The sequence below is a fragment of the Anarrhichthys ocellatus genome, unplaced genomic scaffold, assembly GCF_004355925.1.
Source record: "Anarrhichthys ocellatus isolate YVR2014 unplaced genomic scaffold, GSC_Weel_1.0 scaffold135, whole genome shotgun sequence".
Lineage (NCBI taxonomy): Eukaryota > Metazoa > Chordata > Actinopteri > Perciformes > Anarhichadidae > Anarrhichthys > Anarrhichthys ocellatus.
The window spans coordinates 135,550-161,015 of NW_022280165.1; the positions used below are offsets into that span (position 1 = coordinate 135,550).

Consider the following 25,466-nt stretch of genomic DNA (forward strand, 5'->3'; position numbering starts at 1 on the left):
GAGAACACACACACACACACACACACACACACACACACACACACACACACACACACACACACACACACGTCCTATAACTCACAGCACAGACTGTTATGTAATCATCATCATCATCATCCTGCCCTGAAAACACGGTAACACCCAAGATGAATGCCAGTGAAAACAATTAGCAGACAAACTGCTTCCAGAACAAAACACTCCGAGAGCCACAACTACCAAACAGGCGGAGCCCCGAGCCCAGAAGAGAGGAATGCAGATGCTTTTTAAAGCTCCACAGGAACAACAAAGCATTACATCGCACGTAAATAGACAGTGATGGAAATGTGCCACGTGACAAATGTGAAGTATGTTTAACTAATCCACATTTCATTCGAGACGGCGGAACAAGTGGCACTCCCATGAAGCATTACAATCAGTTCAACAGAGGCTCAATTATTCTAATCTGATTTACTTTGGAGCATTTCATTTAATCAAATCATGTTACCGGATTATCAATCTACATGTTTTCTGTGATTGGAGGCATCCAAACAACACAGAGATTTTGGAGCAAACTCTCTCTGCTCTAATATTGTAAACCAGTGCTTCTACCTCACATGCCTTTTAGGTGTGGACTCCAGATTCACACCCATGTGCCAACAATAGTATCAGTCCTCCTCCTGACTCCCTGCACCCGAGGGATGGATCAAATTCCAAATACAGGACCAGCACGCTATAGGTTTCTTCTTTTGCAGACCTACAGCTGCTACTACTACATCCACCGTGCAGGGATTGTAATTTAGGGCGCAAGTCCCTCTTAGCCTCTACTTTTTCTTGGAGATCGTGGAGCAAATATAATTGTGGTATTTATTTGACGTAGGCAGACTGACTTACATTAAAAGATCGGAAGAAAAAGCATTTGTATGCTGAACAAAAAAACACATTTCAGAAGACATTTTCATGACACAAACTATCTTTTGGTTTGTTTTTTCGAAGACGATGCAAAAAAAAAAAGTTACAGGTCTATTTACGTGCATGCACCTGTGCCTGTGGGTCATGCGACTCGTGAGAAAGCCTGACAACAACAAATGTAAACGTGAGTAACATGAGGCCTAAATACAGAAACTGCAACACAGACAAAAACCCAGCAGCCTACATTTTGAACCCCACGTCCTCAGGCAGAGAACAGACTGAAGAGGACCCAGTTTCCACACAGACTCCTGTAGAGCTCATTCTTTCATAAACAGTCCCATTCCAGAGCTGCAGAGCATGCCTGCATATCTGCTTCCCTATCTTCCAAAACAGGAAATCACAACACTCCACCCCATCCCAGCATGACACCATCTCCTCAGCGTTTTCCCTAAGCTTCCTTCTTATTCTAGGCTTCAGCTTCTTCTGTGGAACAAGTTGATCCCCAAAAACCGACCTTGAAGGCAGTGCAGGGCTGAAATTACAAGACGAGTAGGCTGTCAACCTATTTCATCCAGCGTGTACTCGGTCTCTGTGGGGCTCTGTGAGCCTGGCTGGTATCTGAGCCACGCAGAAGAGACTCCCTGAAATAAAACTGGTGCCAAGGGCGCAGGATCTGTGTCAACCGTGGGATTTAGCGGCGCACTTTACTCACCAAACATATTGTTATTTAAGGTTATTTCACTCTCAGATACTCTTTTTTTCACAGGGGCCTCTACAAGGGCAGACAGAGCTTGATGCACTTCACTGCAACTGAAGAAAACATCTGAACCACTCTGTCACATAGGTCACATTTAGAAATAAAACATGTTTGAGTGAGGTTGTACTCGGGCAGAAAGAAGAATGTTCTGTGATTAGTAGATGTGTGTAATCCACGTAATCATGAACCAGGAAGTATAAAGATTGCAAATACCCACACAGAGCGGGTGGAATGGGTCAAAGATAAAAACTAGAATTTTACCCAGGAGTCCGTTGTAACATGCAGAAAGTGACAGGTGTAGAAAAATGCACAAAATGCTAACATCTGCATGTCTATAAAGGTAAATCTTTACCATTTTCAACATCTTTGTTTAGCGTGTTGGCATCCAAACATTTGCTAATTTAGAGTTAACAGTGCTGAGCACGCTGCAAAAACTACAATCCACGCTCAGCTGAAGACGCTCGGCTTAGTGCCTCATGCCACTTATAGAGGGTGCTAGGTAGGTGAGTGGTGCTACTTCATTTTAATAATCAAGTGGACGCTTCCCATTTCATCTCTAGCTATGATATAAGCCAACAAACCCTCCAGGAGCACGGTGGGTAATGCTGGTATTGTGGCCTGCGATTCCTGCCTTCATCAGCAGAAGTAGGAGACGGGCCGCGAGACCCAGACCACATTCCACATTCCACATCTGGATGTGATGAGCTCTAACCTCACCGCCAACTTCCCTCCCAATGCTTTCACACAACCGAGCATTGTATCTTCAAACCACACCTCCTTGGGCCCAAAGTCATACAAAACTATACAAATAGTCATTTTTTTGTGAAAGGTTGCATTAAAAAAATAAAGAAAGGTTGCCAACCCTTTGCAGACTGAGGACAGGTCAGCTAGAGAGAAATACACTTCTACGGATAAAATACCGTAGTACTCAGATGTACTGTAAAGGACAGTAGTAGATCCTTGCATCTCATAAAACAAGCTGGAATTCTTAAGAAGAAAATAATGATAATAAACACAGGATGATCATTTTGTCAACTCAACAGAATGACCCCGATTACAGAAACAATATCTAATGATCACAAGAATAATATACAAAAATAAAGAAATAAATTGTGGTCACAAGAAAACAACACGAGATAAATGAATACCTGCTCATCCTTAGTATTACGCAACAGTAAGAATGAGCCAATGAGCAAAAGTAGATCACAAACAGAAGCTGCAGCTACATCCTGATAACAAGGCTGCTGCTGTCTGTCCACTTTCAAAGCCTGCAACAAATGATGCAACCTTCCTTCTGTTAGACTGTGCTGCTGTTATACAAGGCCATCGTATGTGAAGCTCAAGGCCAACGTCTGCATTGCAAAAGGCAGATTCCTGTGAACTTTGTGTTAAGATGCTTCAAGAATGTAGAGCACTGTGAGACAAAATGCGGCTTTAAGCAGACTTGCATTTGCTAGCATCCCTTAGCAATTAGCTGCTTTGCATAGCATGCTGGCTTACTACCTAGCTACCAGAAGAGTCATTTCCATGCGTCTTCATCTCATCTGTGCTTCACTGAATCTCCATGATGATGCCACAAAGGCTGATGGGAGATTTGTGATGCGACTGCACAGCCTCTACATGACTCAGGAATATAAGTTACCAATATGAGTTGAATGTAGGCCGCTATATATCCTTCGATTATATAACATTGGAGTTTATAAATAAATAAATCTCTTTGTTTTCAACAAGCAGAGGTACATTTGTGTTGTATAGGATTGTCCGGTCACACTGTTATGTAACTTCTAATGTCCATTAGACCATATTCTGTCTCTGCAGTAGCTGCTGAAAGTCTGTCTGCACTTAACAGAGGATTTGGCTGGATGTACATCACACACACACACACACACACACACACACACACACACACACACACACACACACACACACACACACACACACACACACACACACACACCCTCCCTCAGTAACACTCTCTTGTCTGAAACAACATCAGAGCTTTGCCTTCTTCAGATAAACAACATGACAGGTGACGTAAAACTGAGACAGTAATGGCAGTAAAAGCAGCGGTTGTAAAATATCAAATCTAACATCTAAATCATAATGTCGGCGCTTCAAGAACCACCCGACCGACACCGAGAAGAATCCCTGGACTGCAGAAAAAAAGAGCTGAAACTTAAAAATGACTCTCTTGGGAAGAAACTAGATTATCAAAGGAAGAAACGTGCACGACAAGTTCAATATTCAGCAAGTGTCGCAAATTATTTCATATTTCTTGTTGATAACGTGGGTTGCTTGCTTGTTGTTGTCCACCGTGTGCTGATCTGGTGTCTTCAGTGCTTCTGTAGCTTCCTCCTGACAGACCCTGCAGGGGAATTCACCCAACGCCCACCTTTCGGGGAATCTGCTCTACACTGATAGTTCATCACGCAAATGCATCACGGTCACTGCATCCTCCCATGCCACCCATTCAGTGGCAGCTGCTCTGCCTTCATGCAATGAAGACATCGCTAACTAGAGAGGAAATGTTGGGAGAATAAAGCATTCATGGGGTTGTTTTGCTGCTTATTTGTTATTGCTAGTTTTAAAACTGTCCTAATTCAACGCGGGTTATTTAGAGTGCTTTAAAGTTACACTTGGTTACAACAGCTGTAGGTAGTAAGCTAGCTAGCCATGCATGCTAACATTTGCAGCTTGTATTAGAGCAGATAAACACACGGTTTAACTTCCTCTTTACACATTTTGGGGTTTTGGAAAGGCTACCAGAGTCACGGCTCGAGTCCTCACCTCTGGCACTACCTCGCTAGATTAATCACCACTCTTTCTTCATCCTCTCACCTGCAGAAGAAAAACTCATCTCCAACATCCCCACACCTAAATTTAAACCTCATCCTTCATTTCCAGTGACGGTGACTGGAACACGCTGATTCAGTAGTACACTATGTGGAAACTGATGAATCCTAGAGAGAATAAAACAAGTCAGAGGCTCAGAAAAAGAGAGCCAGACCTGACGTATCTCCTCCATTTGCTGAAATATACGACCCAGAGCACTACATCACTGCGACGCCCCCACCCTCCTCTGAAGGCCTTTATAAATATTACAAACTGTAAAGTGAAGGAGTCTTGGCACGGCCCCCTCAACATCTGCAATACTAAATGTCACACTACTGTCACTGAAAACCACAAACTTGAAATGAAAAATCATGTGGTCATCTGTATGTAAAGTGACTTTTGTTGTTGTCTTGTTTGTGTCGAGTTGGTTTTAAAAGCGTTTTTTCTTTCCTCTATCTCACTTTAGCAGCTAATTGACTGCACTGATATTGTCAGATTTGACTGCCACCATCCACCCCTCCGTCTGGGGTTTATCACCGTGCAAATAAAGCTTTGAACAATATAAGAGCCTCAGAGAACCTATTATTTACTGAATCATGAGCCCAAAGAGAACACAGATCAGACAGCTCTATAAAGACTGTTACTGGGAACAGCCCCAAATCACAAACCATCTGAAATGGAAACTGTGCAGTCATGTGCTTTTCTGAGTCCGTTGACATTGTTAAAGATGCAAAAAGATAAAGCCAATCATCCATTTCTACTTGTGAACAATTTTCTGATCCAAAAGTATTTTCATCTATGAAACAAAAATGACTCTACTTCTCTCTTGATTTATTACCTCAGTAAACATTGTAAACATGAGTTTATGGTCTCAATCTCTAGTTTCAAGTCTTCTTCAATACAGCATGATGTTCATTTAGTACATTATGGTCCATTTAGAGTCACACAGACCATAAAGCAGGGGATGCTTTAGGGCGGGGGTTCCCCGGTGATTGACAGGTTCACTGGTTGCAGAAAGCCAAGATAAACCAAGATGGCGACGGCCAAACTCGAAGCTTCAAAACAACAGTCCACAAACCAATGGATGACGTCACGATGACTACGTGCACTTCTTATGTCTTTGGTTCTGCTGCATACATTTATTCACATGTTTAACTGAAGAGTTGATTCTGACTGGTGAGAATGCCGGAGCTTTTGTCTACAACAACGTATAGTGTAGCATCTGGCATCAAGTAGCACAAAAACCAAAACGGTGGTTTCTCCTTAAATGCTGCTCATGTTTTGGTGAATGTTCTCCGTCAAACACAAGATGTTTTAAGCGTTTTTTTGTATTTTGTTTTAAAGGGTTGACCTCCGTGAGCAGTGTTGACTGTTGGGATGTATTGCTATTGACCAGCCCAGATTCATTGAATACCACATGGAGACACTGAATGTACCATGACACCAAACTGCTGACACGTCAAGATCACAGGCTGACTCTAACCTTCACGTGACCAGCTCCAACAGAAGGAGGCTGGTTCCTCTTTCAGCTCATATTCACAGGTCTATCCGAGCTAAAGCACAGGCGTTTTTCGGCCGCTAGTTATTATTTATCAATCTGCCATAAAGGACACAGAAACTAAAGAAGGCTGAGAGGAACATATTAAAAAAACATTCAATCTGTGCTGAGGGACGGGGGATGTCCTGGGTTGTGTTCCAATTCTGATTCACAGTGGAGCGAAAATACTCCGGCACTTGTACAAATACACCCACCGGGTGATGCACATGTTATTGCCAGGTCACAATACGATGATGCTTGGGACAAATTTGCCTTTAGAAAGACAAACTTTTGATTTTGCTCTGCCTGGGAGAATGTAAACAAAGCGCCATCACATCTCGTTATGATCTCATGAAAGGAAATGTTTCCAAAACATCAGCAGTCTTTTTTTTTAAACATCTTTTCTAGATCAAAAACAGGAAAAAATCAATTATCGAAGAAGCAGATATTGGACTTTCTGCCTCTTCGATAATTGATTTCTTCCTGTTTTTGATCTAGAAAAGATGTTTAAAAAGACTGCTGATGTTTTGGAAAGCTGAAAGGTGTTGAAAGGGATTATGGGGAATGTTAGACCTCACAGATAGAACTACACAACAATAAGTTTTAGGGACAGTTGGTGCACCAAAACATGTCTGTCCTTCACCTCTAAACAACTCCAACTAAATCACATATTGGTCATTAATTCCAGTTAAATGAGGGCGGAAAACTTCCTTTAACATTTGGCAAATGTTTAAGATGATGCAACGTGAAACTTTGCATCGGCCTCTTTGCATCCTGTGCTCCAGTGGGTGAGTTGGACTGTTGTAGAAACAACATGTTCTGCTTAAAATACCTTGCAGCTCTCGGATCATGAATCGGTTAGATAATCCCTGGAATTGGGACAGGCATTAATCCCCCCTCCTGCTCTACGCCATGCCTCGGCTATTGGGAAACAACACTTTAAGGGCCCACACGCAACAAAAGCAAACACCTAATGGCGACAAGCCTGGAGGAGGTGAACGTGAAGTGTCCAGAAGGACTGGGTTATTTTGGAGGGGAAGCCTTCTGCCTCAGCGAGGTGAACAGTGGTCAGATGTGCTCAGAAGAGTTCTGTGTCCGTGGGAGGAGGGAGGGTGTGTCTGCAGGGCCCTGATGCAGCACCACAGACTTGACAGCTGTGTTTATATCTGAGAACAAACTGTGAAGCAAAACAGCACAAAAGCATACTAGAAACACCCTGATGAGTTCAATGAACATGGGAAATGGCAGCTCAAGCTGCATGCAGGTTTTGGTCACCCTCATGCTGACACACACACATATGTATACTATACACATGTATAGGCAGCTGAACTTACTCGTTTTTCACGCATCTAGTCTCATGAAAGACCTTATCCAGCTGGATCACCGACTGTCCGAGGAACACGTCCAGCCCCATGAGCGCCCGGTGCATCACGATGAGGACCAGCTCGTTGCTGCCGGCCGGACAGCTGCTCCGCCCGCCGCCGGTCTCCAGCACGCCGGGCTGCAGCTCGAACGAGCACTCCTCCCTCCACTCCGGCTCGGTGGTCTTCTCCGCCACGCAGGTCGAGTACTTCTCCTTCGCCAGCTGGATGATGGTGTACACGTCGCTGGTGCCGTGCTTGCCCTTGCCCCGTAAGCCCCTGCCTCTCAGCACCGTCACCTGGACGTGTGTCGGTAACCATTTCTGGTCCCCCTCTACGGTTAGCGAGGACATGTCCTCTCCTCCCCCCCACCTTCCTCCAGACCAGACAGTCCGACCACCGGCGTGTGGTGGTGATGGTGTCCGCCGCTTCCTCCCTTGCTCTGGGTTTGCACAGTCACATCAGCTCCGGGGTCGGCGGGCGGTGCCGCATTATGGCTGTCTGTCGTCTCTGCAAAGTTGCCGTGGTTGTGGGTTTGTTTTCTTTTGTGTGTGCGCCCGCAGCTGCTCCTCCTCGAGTCTCTGCTCTGCGGCTGCAGCAGCGTCCCGTGTCCCTGCCTCTCTCCCGCTGCCGTGCGGGCCTCTCTGCGGGCAGCGACGTCACGCCTCCCTCTTCTTCTTCTGCAGGACGAGGAAGTTCAACTCGAGAGACACAAAACACACGCGCACAGACACACGCTGCACGCACAGACACACGCAGCACGCACAGACACACGCTGCACGCACAGACACACGCACAGACACTACAATACAGGCGCACGCTGGAATGTGGCGGGTGTTGTATTTCAACCAAATGAAGTCCACTCCTCTCTAAGGAATGTAAAACTCGCATGCTACCTGGCTGCGATGACTCTGATGAAGGCTTCTGTACTACAAGCTGCAATAATATTCCTTTAAATTATACATTAAAGACAGCTGAGACTGCCTGAAGCCCATATACAGTGACACATGTAGGCTTAAATAAACCCTACAATCTTACACAACATTGTAATAGTATTAAACATCTTACAAAGTGCTGTGCATAATGATTTATTTCATTGTTAATCAATAAAACACCAGAAAACTATGAATTGTACCCACTACATTCAAGGTTTTTACAGAGGGAATTTGGGATATCATTTTAACGAGATCTTTTATTGGAGTTGTCATATACATATACATGAAATTTAACTTCTGCATTTAACCATCCCTAGCTTATTGGGAGCAGTGGGCAGCTGAGAAGCGCCCGGGGAGCAGTTAGGGGTTCAGTGTCTTGCTCAGAGACACTTCGGCACAGGACATGTAGCAGCCAAGGATCGAACCGCAGCCGGTTGCTGGACAACCCTCTGAACCCATTGAGCCACGGCTACCCCCACTACAGTACCCCTACAACCAAGGCGATAGATATCAAGTGTCTTGTTTTGTCGAAACCTCAAAAACATTAAATTTCCTATATTATTGACAGAGAAAGCAGGACATTCTCACCTTTAATAAGCTGAAACACAAGGATATTTGACATTTGTGCTTGAAAACTGCATTAAATTGATTAACTGATTAAACTAGTTGTTGATTCATATATAATAATGGATCATGTGTTTGAAAGCTGACGTGTGTCTTAATTTGTATTTTTTGTGCTAAAGTGCACATCATTTACAAGGTAGTTGGCCTTTTTCAAAGTAGTGTTTTATAATGTGGGCTATAGATTTTAATAAGGAAACGGCTAACAAATGGCAGTTTCATTTGACAAAACAACTGCAACTCGGTCCACTTACTAGCTTTTCCCAGAGCTTTCAACCACATGATCTATTATTATCAATGGATGTTGATGTATCTGTTGACATGCTCGGTAGCTGCACTTTTAGGACTTCTTTTCCACGCAGGCTTAAGAGTTCAGCATAAAAGTTCATCCTTGACAAAGCAAACTCAAGGTCCACTTACTAGCTTTTAACTGTGTCACATGGCCTTGGGATGGGGTTAAGGGGAATCTGTGAGGCCTGATATGACACACATTGGTACCATTTTCTTCCTCAGCACTGCAGACAGGATTTTACAATCCAAAGCACCTCATGTTGTGACATTAAGTCCCCCTGACATATACTGGGCTGATATTTTGGGCACATCCTGTCAGTGTTTTGTTTGCACTGTGGTTTCAACTATATTAGAAGATGACAGCAAACACCATGACAGCAGATATATCAGATATCGTGTAGGTTTTTTAAATCCCCTTTGGGTGTCGAGTAAAGTCGACTTTATATTCATGTAAAAGAACAGATGGGATTGTTTCTCTCTGCGTTATGTTTGCCGCATGTTTGAATTGCTCGTAGTGTCCTTGTGGTTGCTTGTGTCATTTATAAAGCTGTTAGTTCTGGTTTCTTCTATATTTTGCATGCTATAGTAGTCTTTTACCGCCCTTGTTTTGTGTCCCGTTTGCCTCCTTCCAGCTGTCATTGTGAAGAAAGAATTTGTTCCCGGTTGAATAGCCTCCTTAAGTCTGCGCCTGAACTTACTTGACATGCTGCTGTGAAAGGCCTCGTACGAGTGATGTTAGTGATGCAGTGCTGAACTGGTGCACAGCTAACATGTGAGAAAATCAATAAGTGAAGGGAAGAATTTGCTGCTGCTTGAGGAAAGTGGGCGGCCTTCACTGAGCGTCATATCTGTTTATTGACTGACAAGTTAAAGGGGTCATTCATTGAGGTTAGAACTACTTAAATGGTTACTTTACACTCACATTACTGACATTTGTATCCTTCCTGCTGTAGATGTGCATGTGCGTTGAACCACAGGCCGACCGGAGTGCAGGTTTGGAAGCAAAGCAGCAGGGCAGGGGCAGTTTGAGGTCTACCACCTTGCCTAAGGGCACTACAGCAGTGTTGTGAGGCACTAAATACATTCATTAAGCTGTATTGAATTGTGCATAACATACACCACAGTGAAATAAGATTTTAACAAAAGTGAAATACTGATACAAAGATAAAGACATGGGAACTGGAAAACTAAAACTTTATCATGAATAAAAAGCTTTTTATAAAAGATTTGACTGTAATTGGAGATGTGATCAGAAGTTTATGCTAAAATCAAATTTAGCCCAATTGTAACGTAAATGTTTACTCGCTTATCACTAAACTAATAAATTGCACCACACAAACTAGTAATTTAGAGATTAGGCCAGTTGTTGGTTAAATATTTATACTTACCAACTTCCAACTGTTTTAATGTAGCTAGCTGAACAAGCTAGCTGAACTGACAACGCAGATGTTAGCTTGCTCACGTATGACCCAAATAGATAGAAGAGTAAAATATGGTCAACACATCTGACACTTGGCTGATGATGTAAACTGGAAAGATTACTTTAGCTTTCGCCAAAATAACACAATTAATATGGGCTACCTCAAAATACAAGCGTTAACGTTAGCCTAACGTCCAGTGGTAACGTTTAATATGTAGCTAGCTAACTACAGCTGTTTACATACATCTATCTGATAGCTGGAGTTATATGTGGACAGCTGTTAGAGATCAAACACAGCAATGTCCCACAAGTTTGTGTCACTATACTTTTTAACAATGACAGTGAAGAACACCCAACAAAATTATAAAAAAGTCGCTCTGTAAATATGAATATCAATTATTTGTTAAGCCTTTTGTTAAGCTGCTGCAAAGAGATGGGATTCAAATAGCACAGAAAGTTCAATGGAAGCGGCATTGTTCCAAATAGTCTCCAATGATGGCTTTGATGGTTCTGTGTAACAAACTATCTGGCGGGTCAGGTTCCCTGTATTTAGGCTATGACAGCAATGTGGTGCCCATATAAGGATTTAACTTGATTTTAATGGTTCATCATGAGCTGTTTACATACAAGCCTTATCCTCCACTAAGCAGCTCTACTAAAGCAGGTGTACGACTACGGCCGCCCACCTATGAATTACAACTTATGGACCAGTTTGTGCTGCAGGAATTTTCTTTCTTTGAGGGTATTTTGACAGAGGCACTTGAGATTTTCCACTCAGGTAAAGACTGAGTAAACAGACTGTTCTCTGAAGTGGAAACCAAAGAAAAGGAGGCACTTAACAAACCTTTTTATCCACAAAATCTCAAGTGCAGGGAGAGTTAAACTCGGACTGACTTAAATTCCTCCTTTCTTTGTCATTTCTTTCTCTCGACAAACTTTTACAAATACTCACCTTTTCTGTCCTCTAACAAAAATATATCATCTGCTGCACGAAGAGAGAGAAAGTGTCAATAAAAGAGTTTTCATGAGAGAACTTTCTGATTGTAATATTAAATGCTGATCTGAGGCACACGTCCAGTATATCGTCTCTCTCACAGTTGCATTTGTCCACTGTGGTCACACAGTATTTCAGATACCAGGAATCTGTCCACGATGTTTCATTGGAAGTTAATTTCAGTGAAGCAGTAATGAGGTTTGAGAGTAAATTAGTTTTAAGCGGAAGCTTGTGTCAAAGCAAAGGTGTGTGATTTCTCTAAATTAAAAAAACAAAACAAAAAAGTAATCAAATGATGAGGGAAAATCTCTCTGGTAAATGGTCCAATCTGAGTTTTTATGAAATTTCTGTGACTTGAAAGTTGCAACCGAAATATATTAGCGCTGCCAAGATGGAGCTTTGGCTGTGGGTAGGCGGCATTTTGGCAGACAGATGGAGCAGGTTTGGTTGGTGGAAGTCCAGATATCTGAGGGCGTCATGGTTGTTGTGTCCAGAATTGCATCAAACGGCATTAGCAAACAAATCCTAATGTGGTGTTTTTTTTTTCCTCTGACTGCCAGTTGGGTTGGAAGGAAAATGTGGTAGATTTGAAACAGGCGAGGTGTTACTTTCGAGTGAATTTAGTGCAGAACTTCTGTGCGTCTAAACTGTAATAACTCGGTGTGACTTTGATTACATCACATAAATCCCTGTGCTATGCATGCTAATCAAAACACAGTGAACGTGCAGGAATGGCTGACACGGTTTGCATGAATTATGAGGGCTTGTTCAGGTTTCTCCCCACAGAGTTGAGAGATTTGAAAAGTATAACACCCAATTTATATAAAGTTTGCTGTTGTTTTTTCTTTCCCAGTTCTGTAAAGACAAAGCTCTCCAGTTGGCAGCCAGAAACAGAGAACTTGGGTTGCACAGATACCAGCTGAGGCAAACAGCGCCCTCTGTTGGGCATCACAGGCAACAACAGTTAGAAGTTTGACTTCTGTTTGGCAAAGTGGACATTATTCTCTTCAATGCTGCGAATAACCAGTTCTCATGATCAATTAACCTCCGAACACAATTTAGGACATGTACAAATTCAATTAACAAGTCATTTTGTACTTTTAAGGCCTTGATAGTTTCAGTGTAGGAAGACAAAATAGATATATGTTTATTTGATGTGATTCAGATTTATTTCTCCTATTTTGTTGCAGTGGTGGTGGCAACTACAAAAACATCAGTACATATTCTCTCATCATATATTCACTTATGTGTGTCAGGTTCTTGAGCCGTGTGTTGAAGTGTGACATGTTGGACTCATGCCTTACAGTCCAGCAGACTGGATTCATTGTCTTGTGTTACTTTGCTTTGATTACTTCTATGTACGCTGTGGGTCATTAAACGTTAGGTGAAATGTTGTTGTGTTTTGTGAAAGTTTTGTTTTGTGAAATGTTTTGTTTCATGAGATGTTGTGTTTTGTGAAATGATAAAGTGCCAAACTGCTTATTATTTCCCAATGCAGACCAACAGGTTTTCAGGCCGCTGAACATCCCTCGACGTCCTCTAATCACTCGAGAGACAACACTCGAGAGCCATAAAGGCCTCTAACAGGCTCTAAATGAGGGGCTGAAATGTTTAGCAATATTTTTTTACAAACTAATCTGTCTATTTAAGATATTATCCCCGCCAATCATGAAGACGACACAGAGATGCCTACAGAAAGCCTCGCCAAGAGCTCAGGGCCTCATCAAAGAGAGATTCCTCGTCTATTCTGGGAGCCGAGCTGCCAATCATCCCCTCATCAGGCTCACAGATTCATATCAGAACAGGTGTTACATAACCACAGCTAATCCACATGTAATACGGATACACACACACAACCACACACATATAAACACACACTCTGGTAGACAATGAGGGCCGCAGCTGCCACACACACTCCAAGAGCAACAGATATAGACGAGGCCCTGAGATGGATCCAGTTCAAGCACCGCAGTGCAAATGGCCTACTTAGAGTTTAAACTGGGTAATTAGAAACCTAATCAGGGCTCACTTTCTCACCCCCCGATGAACGTAATGAAATGCTCCCGTCCTCGTACAGGTGACACTGATTCACGGGCCCCAAAACAGCTGCGACTGCCTGTACACAGCTCTCATCGGAAAATGTCAACATGTGTGTGTTCAAATGCCGCAAGAAGTGATTAAAAGAGAGGAATCATTACTATTGTCTTTGTGCATCAGGTGGTTAATATTCAGGATTGATATTGATATTAATTGATACCAATCATGAACAATGATTTAGTATTTTAGAATAGAACAGAACTTTATTGTCCAGAGGGCCACATTGGGTGAAAGCAAACTAAATTGCTGTGCTCCATCGTTGGTGGTCCTAAATTGGATTTACAGTCCTGAATGTTCACGTTTTCCCTCATTGGTACAAACCGACAGACACCGCTGTCAGTAAAGCGCATGTCTGTCACGTCACTCTGCTGGTGAGCAGCAGCTGTTACTGGGCAGTGAGTACTGGTGACACGGGTGGTACTGGGCTTTATGTAAATCCAAATGTTTAGACTGTGTGGAGGGGATCGGGTATCTGCAGGACCGTAATGAGTTTTTATCTGGACCCAGTGTTGGCTGGTGGAGCATGTTCTCTGTCGGGCTGTTCCACATCCAATCAATGTCGGCAAACATCCCAGAATGATTTAATGCAAAAACATTAAGGTATCAAACACGTATTACTACTTTACAGTTAAATATTTAACCTTTATTCCAACATGAAAAAAGCAGAAAATAACACTTTGACAAACACGTCAGGACATCTTATTATAGTCTCAGTATAATATAATAATATATATATATATATATATATATCATATAATAATATATATATCATATAATAATATTTACTATAATATAAAACACACACACACATATATATAATTATTTATTTGGCCTGAAGGTTCTCCTCAAAGTTCTCCTCTTAAACGGGTCTTGGGGTAGGATCGCGAGGATCGCTTCCGGTTTCAACTTCCGGTTCAAGTGAGGATCGCTTCCGGTTCAACCGGAATTGAGGAAATGACAAATAAGAGACTTGGGATGTAACCCTATCATTTAAAAAAGCTAAATATCATTTTAGAGGCTTACTAAGAAACCACATCCACATTTATCAGTTGAAAGCCAGTATTGGAAATCTGGTCTAAACGTGAACGTTTAATCAACGTCTTCAAATAGTCGGCTAAAATACTTTTAACCGTGTTTTCAACGTGGAAATGCTCTCAGATCAGTATGTAGCAACTAAATACTTAATGTTAGTAACACATCAACAGTTTCCACTTACAGGACAAAAGACCAAGTGACAGGCAACAGTTCATTTGTATTTATTAAGCACAATATGAATATAAACAATGTTCTTTATATACAACCACAATCTCCTTCTTCTTTAAATGTCGTTTTCAAAGCCACACAGGAGCCGGTTTCAGGAGATCAGCCATATTTTCAAGAAGGTGGACATCTGGAAATAAAACAAGTAAAACATATTGACTTTTAAACCAGTTGTGAACCTCTTATCACCGGAGACCATAGACTTATGTTAAAGGTGTTTTCAACGGAACGATGCTGACCTGGATATTACAGTATATACGGTAGTCTCAATCTCTGCATAAACTGTTTTCTTCCTCTGTAGTAAACACTTGAACATCCTCACTGTCAAGCTTCAACGATGCTACATGTTGTCTGTATTTTCACCTCTGTGGTGATAATTCTGTTCACCTGCTGATTCATTATTTAAACGCCCAATCTAAAGACTGCTTGCTCAATCAGGGACACAGGAAGTGCTCACCTCTGTCAAAATAAAGGCAGCAAAGTGTTGTGTTTTGGTCATCTGGTAAACGGCATACACAGTGTTCTTTGTTCTCGGGCACAACAAATGTTTTCATACATTTTGAGGAGCCTATTAAGGCATGTTCATGTTCAAGTACAAAGAAAAAATGTGTACAGTTACATGATTACAGGTATTAACATTGTTTCCCCCCCCCCCCCATGACAACCATGAGGCTTTTATTCTGCACGTAATATCAGGATAGAAGGTTTGAGCAGTATTTAAACATCAAACTGTATTCAGTTATATGAAGGGAGAGGAGGGTCATCCTTTCTAAGCAGCACAGGAGATTCATTCAGTGTCAAAAGCCATGTAGACAGAGCAGCAGAGAAATGCTGCGTTCAGGTGCATTCAGTCAATTTTAAAAGCTGCAGCTCCCAAGATGATTGATTGGGATGCAATGAGAGGAAACCTTGGATGTTAGGTTTGTAGTAACTTTCAGCAGCAGAGAGTAGATGGGGGATGTGCATGAGCTGCAGGTTGTAAAGAATGTATTTTTCCAAATATCACAGTATTGCATACTGACCACAGTTTAAACTTTACAGGAATACCTGAGAGCTTCGTGCACATTAGTGGCTACACCTGTATTTGAGAGGCAAACTTCACCTTTAACAAGACACTGCGTCACATTAGTGAGCTGCTTGTATTACAATTCAACTATTTCATTATCATATCATCTGAAAATACCAATTAACATATCTGCTAAATGTTCCCTGACATCATTTTATTTCACTTGCATGGTTTCTATTTTATACACAACTATTTATTTGTTACTTTCCTCGGTTTATCTGTACTCATATTTTATCGTTGCGCTGCAGCAACACCTGAATTTCCGCTCTGGCTGAATGCTATCTTATCGTGCAAATTTGATTTATAGATAATAATTTGGTAAAAAATAACAATTATATTAATCAGAACAAGAAATCTCGTCATGCTCACTGGTTAATATTTCCATATGTAAACATGATTCATCATTGATCATTGTATGTATCATGCATCCGTCAATACTGCTCACTGTTTATAGACAAGCGGTACATGACCACCCATTACACGTGCATAAACCTAATAGGATACTTTACCCATTCAATATTTAGAAATCTGCACTGTTTATGTTTGTGAACATCTACAGAACACTCGGTCTTTGCTTTCTCGTAAATACATTTATATATATATATATGTCTCTGTCTTCCTGTGAACAAATCTGTGTGTAGGCACATTGAGACCAATTTAACACCTTGTATGTGTTCACATACTTGGTCAAATAAAGCGGATTCTGATTCAGTTTAATGCACAGTCAAAGCAGGGATCCCGGTGTTTCCGACGGCCCCTGAACGCAGCGTGTGTCTCGCGGCCCGCAGACGGTTTCCGCGGCCCCGGCGCTCCGACGAACACTTGCGGTGGAACAGCTGGCGGAGAGCGGCGTGTTTTTCTTTGCGGGCTCAATAAGACGGTGTTGGTTTACCGGCTCTGGGGATGTGGGCTCCGCCTTTGTAACGCTTAACCAGCGACTTAGCGGTCTTTGTCCGATTTATATTTTAATTATCTGCTAAACTGCGGCTGAGGGCCATGTGGGAAAGAGCCGAGGACTGACCCCAGCAGCTGTCAATCAGCCAGCAAGGAGGAGGGATTAATATTCATACACACGACATTTCCTTCAACACAGAACATACTACATAATCAGCGTTGTATCTGATTCATGTCAATACAAAACCAAATGTTAACAAAGAGGAGTTTCATTTTCTACGATCAAAGGTAAGTGTTCAGATATTTTAAAAGGAGCAGTAAGTACAGTACAAGTACAATATGTCCCTCTAAGGTGTAGAAGTTTAAAGTATGAAATGGAAATACTCAAGTACTTCAATATTGTACTTAAGTGCAAAATATGATGAGTGAATTTCCACCACTGAGTAATACTTGGTGTAAATGTTTCCCTCCAGTCAGTATCTGAAGCGTCTAAGAAACAATCAGTTCAATCTCAATAAGTTTGTATTTGACGCCATCTGTTGGTCGTGGAATGAAAAAGACTCCGGATGACAAAGATCTCAATTTTCTCAACTCTCAAAATGCCATTTTTAATAAATGAAATAAATGATAAACCTTTTTATGAATTCAAATATACATATTTTATTGCTTTTTTCTTTTCTAAATATCGAGCAACGTTGCTTATCTTGTTTTCTCTTGAAAAAAAAGAAATATATCAAAGTAATATCAGCTCCAGATTTGAAGATAACATCCTTTATGATGTATATAAAAGCTTGTTTGGATACAGTATTTATTTGATCTTATTGTGGCGTGGGTCTCTCACTTTATTCAGTTTATTTATTATATTTATTTAGCATAACACTGTACGGCTCATTTCATTTTAAAACTGATTTATTTGACATATTTTTTATTGTAAGTTTCTATTTTATATTCGTGAATCTTGACTTCTGTTAATATGTGTTTCTTCTTTTCTCCTACTGTGTTTATTGTGACCGGCACCAACATCTCAAGTCAAGATCCTTGTGTGTGAGTCTGACAATAAACCTTTTTCTGATTCAAATATTCTACGTCCTGTTATCGTCTGCTCCTGCAACCCTGAAAAAATACAAAGATGTTCTTTCTGCCATATAAACCCCTTCTTTCAAATTCTATAAAACCTCCTTTGCTGTGACTTAGAACATGTCTGCCTCCACAGACGACCAGTAGCAGCTAATAGAGACCACAATGTGGGGGAAACAACAGAGGAAGCCCTCTCCTGCTGTCTGCTCGTCTGCGGTGAATATTAAGAGACGGACGGATGACTTGTCCTTGTGTTTGTCCTCCTCTGATACTTCCTCTCTGGGCGTCACATCCCCCATGAAGAGGCTAATCTGCTCCCAGCGGGGCTCCTCTCAACGAAGAGCTGAGCAAAAAACACTCAGACGTATACAAGCTATCGTCCCCCGAGTGCACACAAACCATCCAGCCTTTCCACGGCAGCAGAGAGCAACCACGCTTCTCACTGTATTTAACATATCAGCTCATATCTTCTGCTGATATTTAGTGCTTGTTAACAGAACGGTACCTTCAAATGTCTTGTATGAACTCAAGCAGGCAGGAAAAATAACAAAACATGGGAATATGTTTGACCATTTCAAGCTAAATATGCTTTTAAAAACATACATATTCATAAAATATGCTTTTAATGATACTTAAACCGGACTGAGACATAAGAAGTAATAATAAACAGCAGTTTGTATGATACAAAACCCCCAAAACTTCTGGACGCAACTACAAAAAAGTGTCTGTTGAAGATGTAGTTTTAGGTCTTTTGTTGCGTTTGATGAAGTGACATCCTTTTTACAAAACATTTGATTACATTATATTCATATTCTGTGCAGGCTGGAGAAACTAAATTGACCCCAAAACATTTGTGAACAGCAAGAAAGATAATCTTATAAAGGTAGCAACATTTTCACCGACAGCTAAATGCAACACGTTTACATTAGTTCTGTGGGCAAAAGGTAAAGTAGTCAAATGAAAACTAACTATAGAAGTAGATGTGGTAAACAATGCACACTTCATGACATGACATCTTGTGCAGGGACTTAACAGCACCAACAACACACATTCAAAAGGCTCGAATCTGCATCTATTCTGGATTTATTCTGAATTGTCCTCTTAACCCTTAAAATGTATATTTTTTTTAGCCACATGAGCGACAAACCAACCAAAACGTATTCTAGCAGCGAGTCTGTGGTCACCGACAAGCCCAAGAAGATGACATTTTTAAAACAGCTTAATGAACAGAGGGAGAAAGAAAGCGTGTGGAGAGCGAGCAGCCTCCCCGCGGCCTTTAAGGGATTGAACTAATACAGTGGAACAAAAGAGAGAAGCAGATCTAAAGTGGAGCGAGTTTAACGGAGCCCGTCTGACTGTCTGATGTCCCCGGGGGAACGCAGGAATCATGTAAGCTCCCTGTAATGCACTGTTTGGGGTTGCCTGGGTAGGGCTTAATTCCCACGAGGACCTTCTCCCGGTGCTTTTATAGAGTCAGGATTTGTAGAGCTGCTCTCGTTGACCCCCTGCAGGTCATGAGGGCAGAAGAGTGACCCTCCTCAGGAGACACAGAGCTGGAAACACTTTACAAACAGGGAACCACAGTTATTTACCACGTTAGCAACAATTCAAAGTTCAGACGGACAGTATGAGATAACAATAAAGAATGTAAACATGTTCGAGTAGAAAGTATGAAGCTGTAAATGAGCACATGTCCCCTTTAATATACAGTCTGTTACATTGTCATGTCTGAACGTCCCCTGATGACAAAAGAAACTCAACCTGAAGCTACTAACCTGCATTAAAGTGCAACGTGTTTGTCTGGTTGATCTACATCATTTTTGTTGTCCACACTAAGCACAGCAAGGAGGAAGAGTTGGGGAGTAAGCGTGTGTAGCAATCAGCCTAAAGTGAGAGTATTGAGCCAGCTCAGAAGAAGGCATCGCACTGGTTCCCTCGACAAAAAGCCAACGGGAGTTTACCGTCGAATTTTGGATTAGAGCAGAAAATAAACTCGTTTATGATACTTTCACATTTTGTTCAGCAAGATAATCTTCACACACGAACACCACTTTTCTGATTTTTGAAGCGGGAACACAACCACCAGAAGTAGAAAGCTAACGTTATAAACAGTGTACATCGTAGTGACGATGTCAGCAACCGCCTTTTTTAAAGACACTGAAAAGCTTCTAAATAACGTATTTTATATCGTAGAACAAAACGTAAAAATCTCTTGAGTGTGTTAACCACAGATCTTATTTCAGGCATGGAACTAAAATCCCATTAAAAAAACATTCATGAATTTAGAATGAAGGAAGGGGAAATGCAAAAATGCTGACTCATTTCCATGTTAGGATTCCTACAGCACTCTATATTCACAGCATAGAGCGCCACCTACAGAGCCTTTAAGTTCACCACGAGGACGCAGAAACAAGATGCACTCGGTACCAAAGTCAGACAAATTTAATCCGATTGTTTCCGTAAAAAAACACTTTTAATCGCCCAGATCTGTGCATCGGCACAGCCCTCTGGTTTCTGCTCTGATGTGCATTGTGAGCCGTGAGACCTCATACAGACAGGTGTGTGTGTGTGTGCGTGCGTGTGTGTGTGTGTGTGTGTGCGTGTCCAAATCATGACCAATCAGTTGAATTGACGACAGGTGGACTCCAGTAGAGGTGCAGAGACGGCTCAAAGGGATCAAGAGGAATGGGAGACACCTGAGCTAAAGTGTCAAAGCAAAAGCTTTGAATACTTTTGTGACATTTCAGTTACATGTAAAGTATAGAATGGTGGAAGAAGTACTCCGATCCTTTACTTGAATAATAGTAGAAATACCTCAGTGTAAAAATACTCCACAACAAGTGAAATGCAAAATGTTACTTAAGTTAAAGTAAAGAATATTTATATAAAGTATCAAAACTGATCCTTTAAAAGCGTTTTATCATTATATAATATAACCGTATTCTGTTATCATCACTAACAGATGTGAGAGTATTAATGCTGTATATTTAGATACATTGTTCCACATACTGGGTTAGAAGTATATTGCATCTTATTTTAAATCATATACTGTGTGTTTATATGTAAATGTGCTGTGGATCAAATAAATGTAAAAAGTACAATATGTCCTTCTGTAATTCAAATCAAAAGCAGAAAATTCAAATAATTTCTAACTTGCATTTAAGTAAATCTAGTAAAAGAGTAGAAACGCTTTTTGAGTGGCGATCAATTGAATGTTTCATGATGTTTTGTGATTTGAGCAGAATCATATCCTACTGCTAAGTATATTTAAGGTATAATAACTACCGTCACCTCTCTTGTGTATTTATTGTTAATCTGACCTCAAATCACAAAAACGAAGCTTTAATGATCCATGTCGCTGCATGTTGATGACCCGTCCTGCTGCCCTGAACATTTCCCATGATCCGTCACGGGATCTGTCTCCGTCCCCTCGACTTTGAGGGGGGGGGGGGGGGGTGTCCAGACGGGCCCGAGGAGGCACGGCGGTTCTTAGCCGTCACGGTCAACTCCTGCTGCAGGAGAAAGGGAAGGTCAGGATTACGAGGGACTGTTTGCTCTCTGGAACCTTCAACCTGTCCTCCAAACTGACACACTGACCGCTGCTGCTGATGTCAAAGCCTCCTTTATATCCGCGGTGAGACTATTTTAATCTGACTCTGTTTATAGAGACGTGTATTTAAAACATTAGCATCTGCAAACAGCAGCATTTGGTCAAATTAATCCTCATCTGTTGCAATTTTTCACGACTAGAACAGAGTTCCTTTGTGTGTTTGCAGATGTATGACCCAGTGGCTGCATGTGATGCTGTTATGCATTTCATGAATATAATGAAGCAACATTTCCTATTTGATCCACACTCACTGAAGTTGTTGTTTCTCTTAAAGAGTCAGAATCAAGAATTCTTATAATGATCATATTTTTACACAACTCTGTCCTTTCATTACTGTGTTTTATTGTCTTGTAAGTTGATGTTTTTTGTGGTTCAATCAATTGTCTTTCAGGACAAAGATTACATGTATCTTCTTTACTTCTCTCTTCTCGTCCATGACACAACAACAAAGAACATTTGAGATAAATCACAAAGCTGTCATGTCTCTTCTGAATGATTTTATGTTTCATAACTTCTCCTCTTAATATTCCAGTCATTAGACTGATGAAACTTCTGTTCACTCACCTGATGAAACAACTAAATATCAAAGGTAAACGTCTTACTGGTTCGTGAACATGAGTTGGAAAGAGGTTCTGTGTACCTGCGTATAAACACTCATTTAAGGCTAATTATTCATTTTTTCTACTATTAATTACAGCAGCCAAAAAGAATCCTTCAATCGTTTAGTCATTCATTACAAGCTTGTTGACTCATATTATCTTATTGTCTTGATTGACTCCAGATGATTCATACTTCCTGCCACATGGTGCGTTCATTGTCTTTGTGAAGCTTCGGCTCATTATCTGTTTATTTGTGTGTCTCTTCAAGAAAACACATTTTTTCTCAACATTTATTGATTGTTTTCCTTGTCCTCGTGCAATTATGACATTATTAGAAAATGTGGTTGTGTGTGGAAATATATTTTCCCAAAAATGTGATTTGTTGACGAAGTGAATGTAACCTGTAAGCTTACGAGGACGTAATTGGCCGGTCGGGAGCCTGTGAGGAGCTTAATGCAGCTGAAATGACAACAGAAATGATTGAGCAGACGTGAACAGCACTAATCTTCCGATGAGATGGACTGTAATCTGAATTTCAGCAGTGGCCAGTGTCAAAGCCAAAGGCGTTTGTCCGTGTGCATTCATTGACAGGATCTCCGAGGTTATTTGTCAACAGGACTCTATAGCTTTGGTGATCTGCCCCGCTCGCCTATAGACTGATTGATAATTGATCCCTGTTCAAACAGGCTCTCGTTGGGCCACAGTTGCCTTTGAATGCCAAACGAGTCATTCGGCCTCGTCCTCTCACAGCGGCCTAATCCGGTAAACGAATGGGAATGAGTGTCGTCCTCTGCTGATGTAACCTTTCACTCTGCCATTTATCTCTTATTGCTTACTGATGAGGCCTCACAATGGACGGGGTCACTCGCTGAGGCCTGCTGCTTCTGTCAGAAGGAGAAAGTCTTACTTTAAAAACGATTCTGTTTTTATCACCAACAAGTGTTGTTGTTACAAGTACAAGTATTTCAATGCTATATCCAGATACTTAGGAGCCTACGGTATCATCAGCGGCGGCTGGTCAATAGAGGGCGCTAGGGCGCCGCCCCACCTTGAGCCACAACAAATAAAATAAAATGAATAATAATGTAACCAAGTGGAACTGACGGGGTGAAACTATTGGGTCCGCCGGACCGGTAATGGGGTGCACGGGTTTTGAAATATGGAATCACCAGTAATATGTGTAAAATATGATATCTGCGGTAAATGTATGCTCTTCCTGCACGTCCTCTCCGCGCGTGCACGTCTCAGCAGCTCTGGGGCGCTGGAGAAACTGCCCAAAAGAGGCGGGGCTATGAAGCAGTTTAGCCAATTGCTGGTTAAAGATATAAATGTGTGACATACAATTTAACCAATCAGCCAATCAGCGTCCTCAAATAGATTCAGCAGAATCTGTTCTGCCCCGACAATCAGGAATGAACAGCCTCACGTGACTGAATGGAATGATGATAAATGATGTAAAAAGTGTTTCGTCTCTCAGCTCTCTCTCTCTCTATATATATATATCTATATCTATATCTATCTATCTATATATATATATATATATATATATATATATATATTTATATATATATATATATATATCTATCTATATCTATATATCTATCTATATATATATCTATATCACATTTATTTAAACTAGAGTTTATTCTGATCTGTCTTCACTGTTTACATGTTGAACAAAATCTCATCAGTCCGACCCTGCAGCGTCCAATCACATGACAGATGAACAGTGAGGGGGCGTGTCGGCCGTTAAAAGACTTCCTGGAAGTCTGTTCTCGTGGGTCCTCGCTCATGGCTCCTCAGAGGTCCCTCCTCCATCCTCATCCATCATTAGAGCTTTGGGACGGCCGTCAATATGGCGGCGCAGAACAACTTCCGGTTCGATCGAGGAGCGAGGAAACGACAATTTGGGCCAAATCCCAATGTCCCCCTTACGACTCACGGACTTTGAGGCGCGCTCCCGCGAAGTCCGTGAGGGTTTAGGGATGTCCCACTGTCACATCATCAAGTGTTTGAGTCTCTAGCAGACATTTTGAGCCCTTTACGAACCCTTTCCGTAAGTCGGCATCATTGCAACGTGACGTTAAACACGGGGTAACCAGCGGACGCATGGAGACGTATGAAAAAGGTCAACAAAGAGGACGGATCAGTGTGTTCAGCCTCTCATATTACATTTACTCAGAAACATTAAGGGTTAAAGATGGAACAACAAATAAACATGAAATCAGAAGATATTTATTTATTTATTCATCAAATATTAGATTTTGTCATTGAAGCTGTTTTGACAAAAACGAGTAAATAGATGATATGAAGTTACCTCTCATCTAGTGAGGAAAGAGCCTGAAGACGTTCACATCAGGGAGTACAAAGTATACAATAAATACACAGTTATACATCATATTTATTGTAGGTTTCATGGTAACGTGATATGTTGCAGCAACGTGCTGTCCCGTTCATATTCACACCATCTCAGGCCCTCACAGCCTCTCACACTCACCCACTCACCAGGTGACGTCAGTGAGTCCTTGAGGGTTCAGGGTCTTGAGGGTTTAGGGGGGACATTGGGATTTGGCCTAAGAGTCTCTTATTTGTCATTTCCTCATTTCCGGTTGAACCGGTTTCAAACGTAAATTGACTTCCGGGTTCAACCGGAAGTTGAAACCGGAAGCGATCCTCGCGGTCCTCCCCCAAGACCCGTTTGAGAGGAGAACTTTGAGGAGAACCTTCAGGCCGAAGAGCTGATATCAGATCAGCCTGACCTCACAACCAGACAGCAGACTGTTGGTGAATGTTAAAAAGTACAGCCTCGCTATAGTTGTTTACGCTGATATGACATATGTGTGTGTAGCTAACGTTAGGCTAATGCTAGATGACTAATGTATCACTGAGTCAACTGCAGGCATTGTAGCATAATGTCCTGTTTAAATAACTCCGACAGCCCGACCAGTTATAATCACACCTAGTAGCTTGATCTGGTTCTGAGTCTGGTCAGTGATGATAGTTCGGTCATGTAGCATGATGTATGTCATGATGTAGCTAACTGAAGTTGAGTTACGTGCAGTTGCTGGTCCGAGCCATGAGGCCAATAACAAGGAAAACAAACTCATATTTAGATAAAAAACATCAGTCAACTTCACACAATGTTTTTGTTTGTGGGAAAGCCTTTTTCATTCTAAAGGGAAACAACAGATATGAAGGGTTATAATGGGACTGATGCCCGACCCATT

The 25,466-nt window shown here is 41.5% G+C and overlaps 1 protein-coding gene across 14 annotated transcripts in view; it reads right to left on the reverse strand.

Moving 5' to 3' along the window:
- The window catches only part of LOC116399904 (sideroflexin-5-like), a 41,445-nt gene extending 33,413 nt beyond the window's left edge, over positions 1-8,032 (reverse strand). For all 14 annotated transcript variants that reach the window (XR_004213869.1, XR_004213872.1, XR_004213871.1 and 11 more), the window contains exon 1: positions 7,349-8,032. Coding sequence is in view for 9 of the 14 variants with exons in the window: in XM_031877378.1 (XP_031733238.1) it covers positions 7,349-7,728 (380 nt within the window). In the remaining 5 variants the exon portion in view is untranslated. The remainder of the gene's footprint in view (positions 1-7,348) is intronic.
- Positions 8,033-25,466: the final 17,434 nt, after the last annotated feature.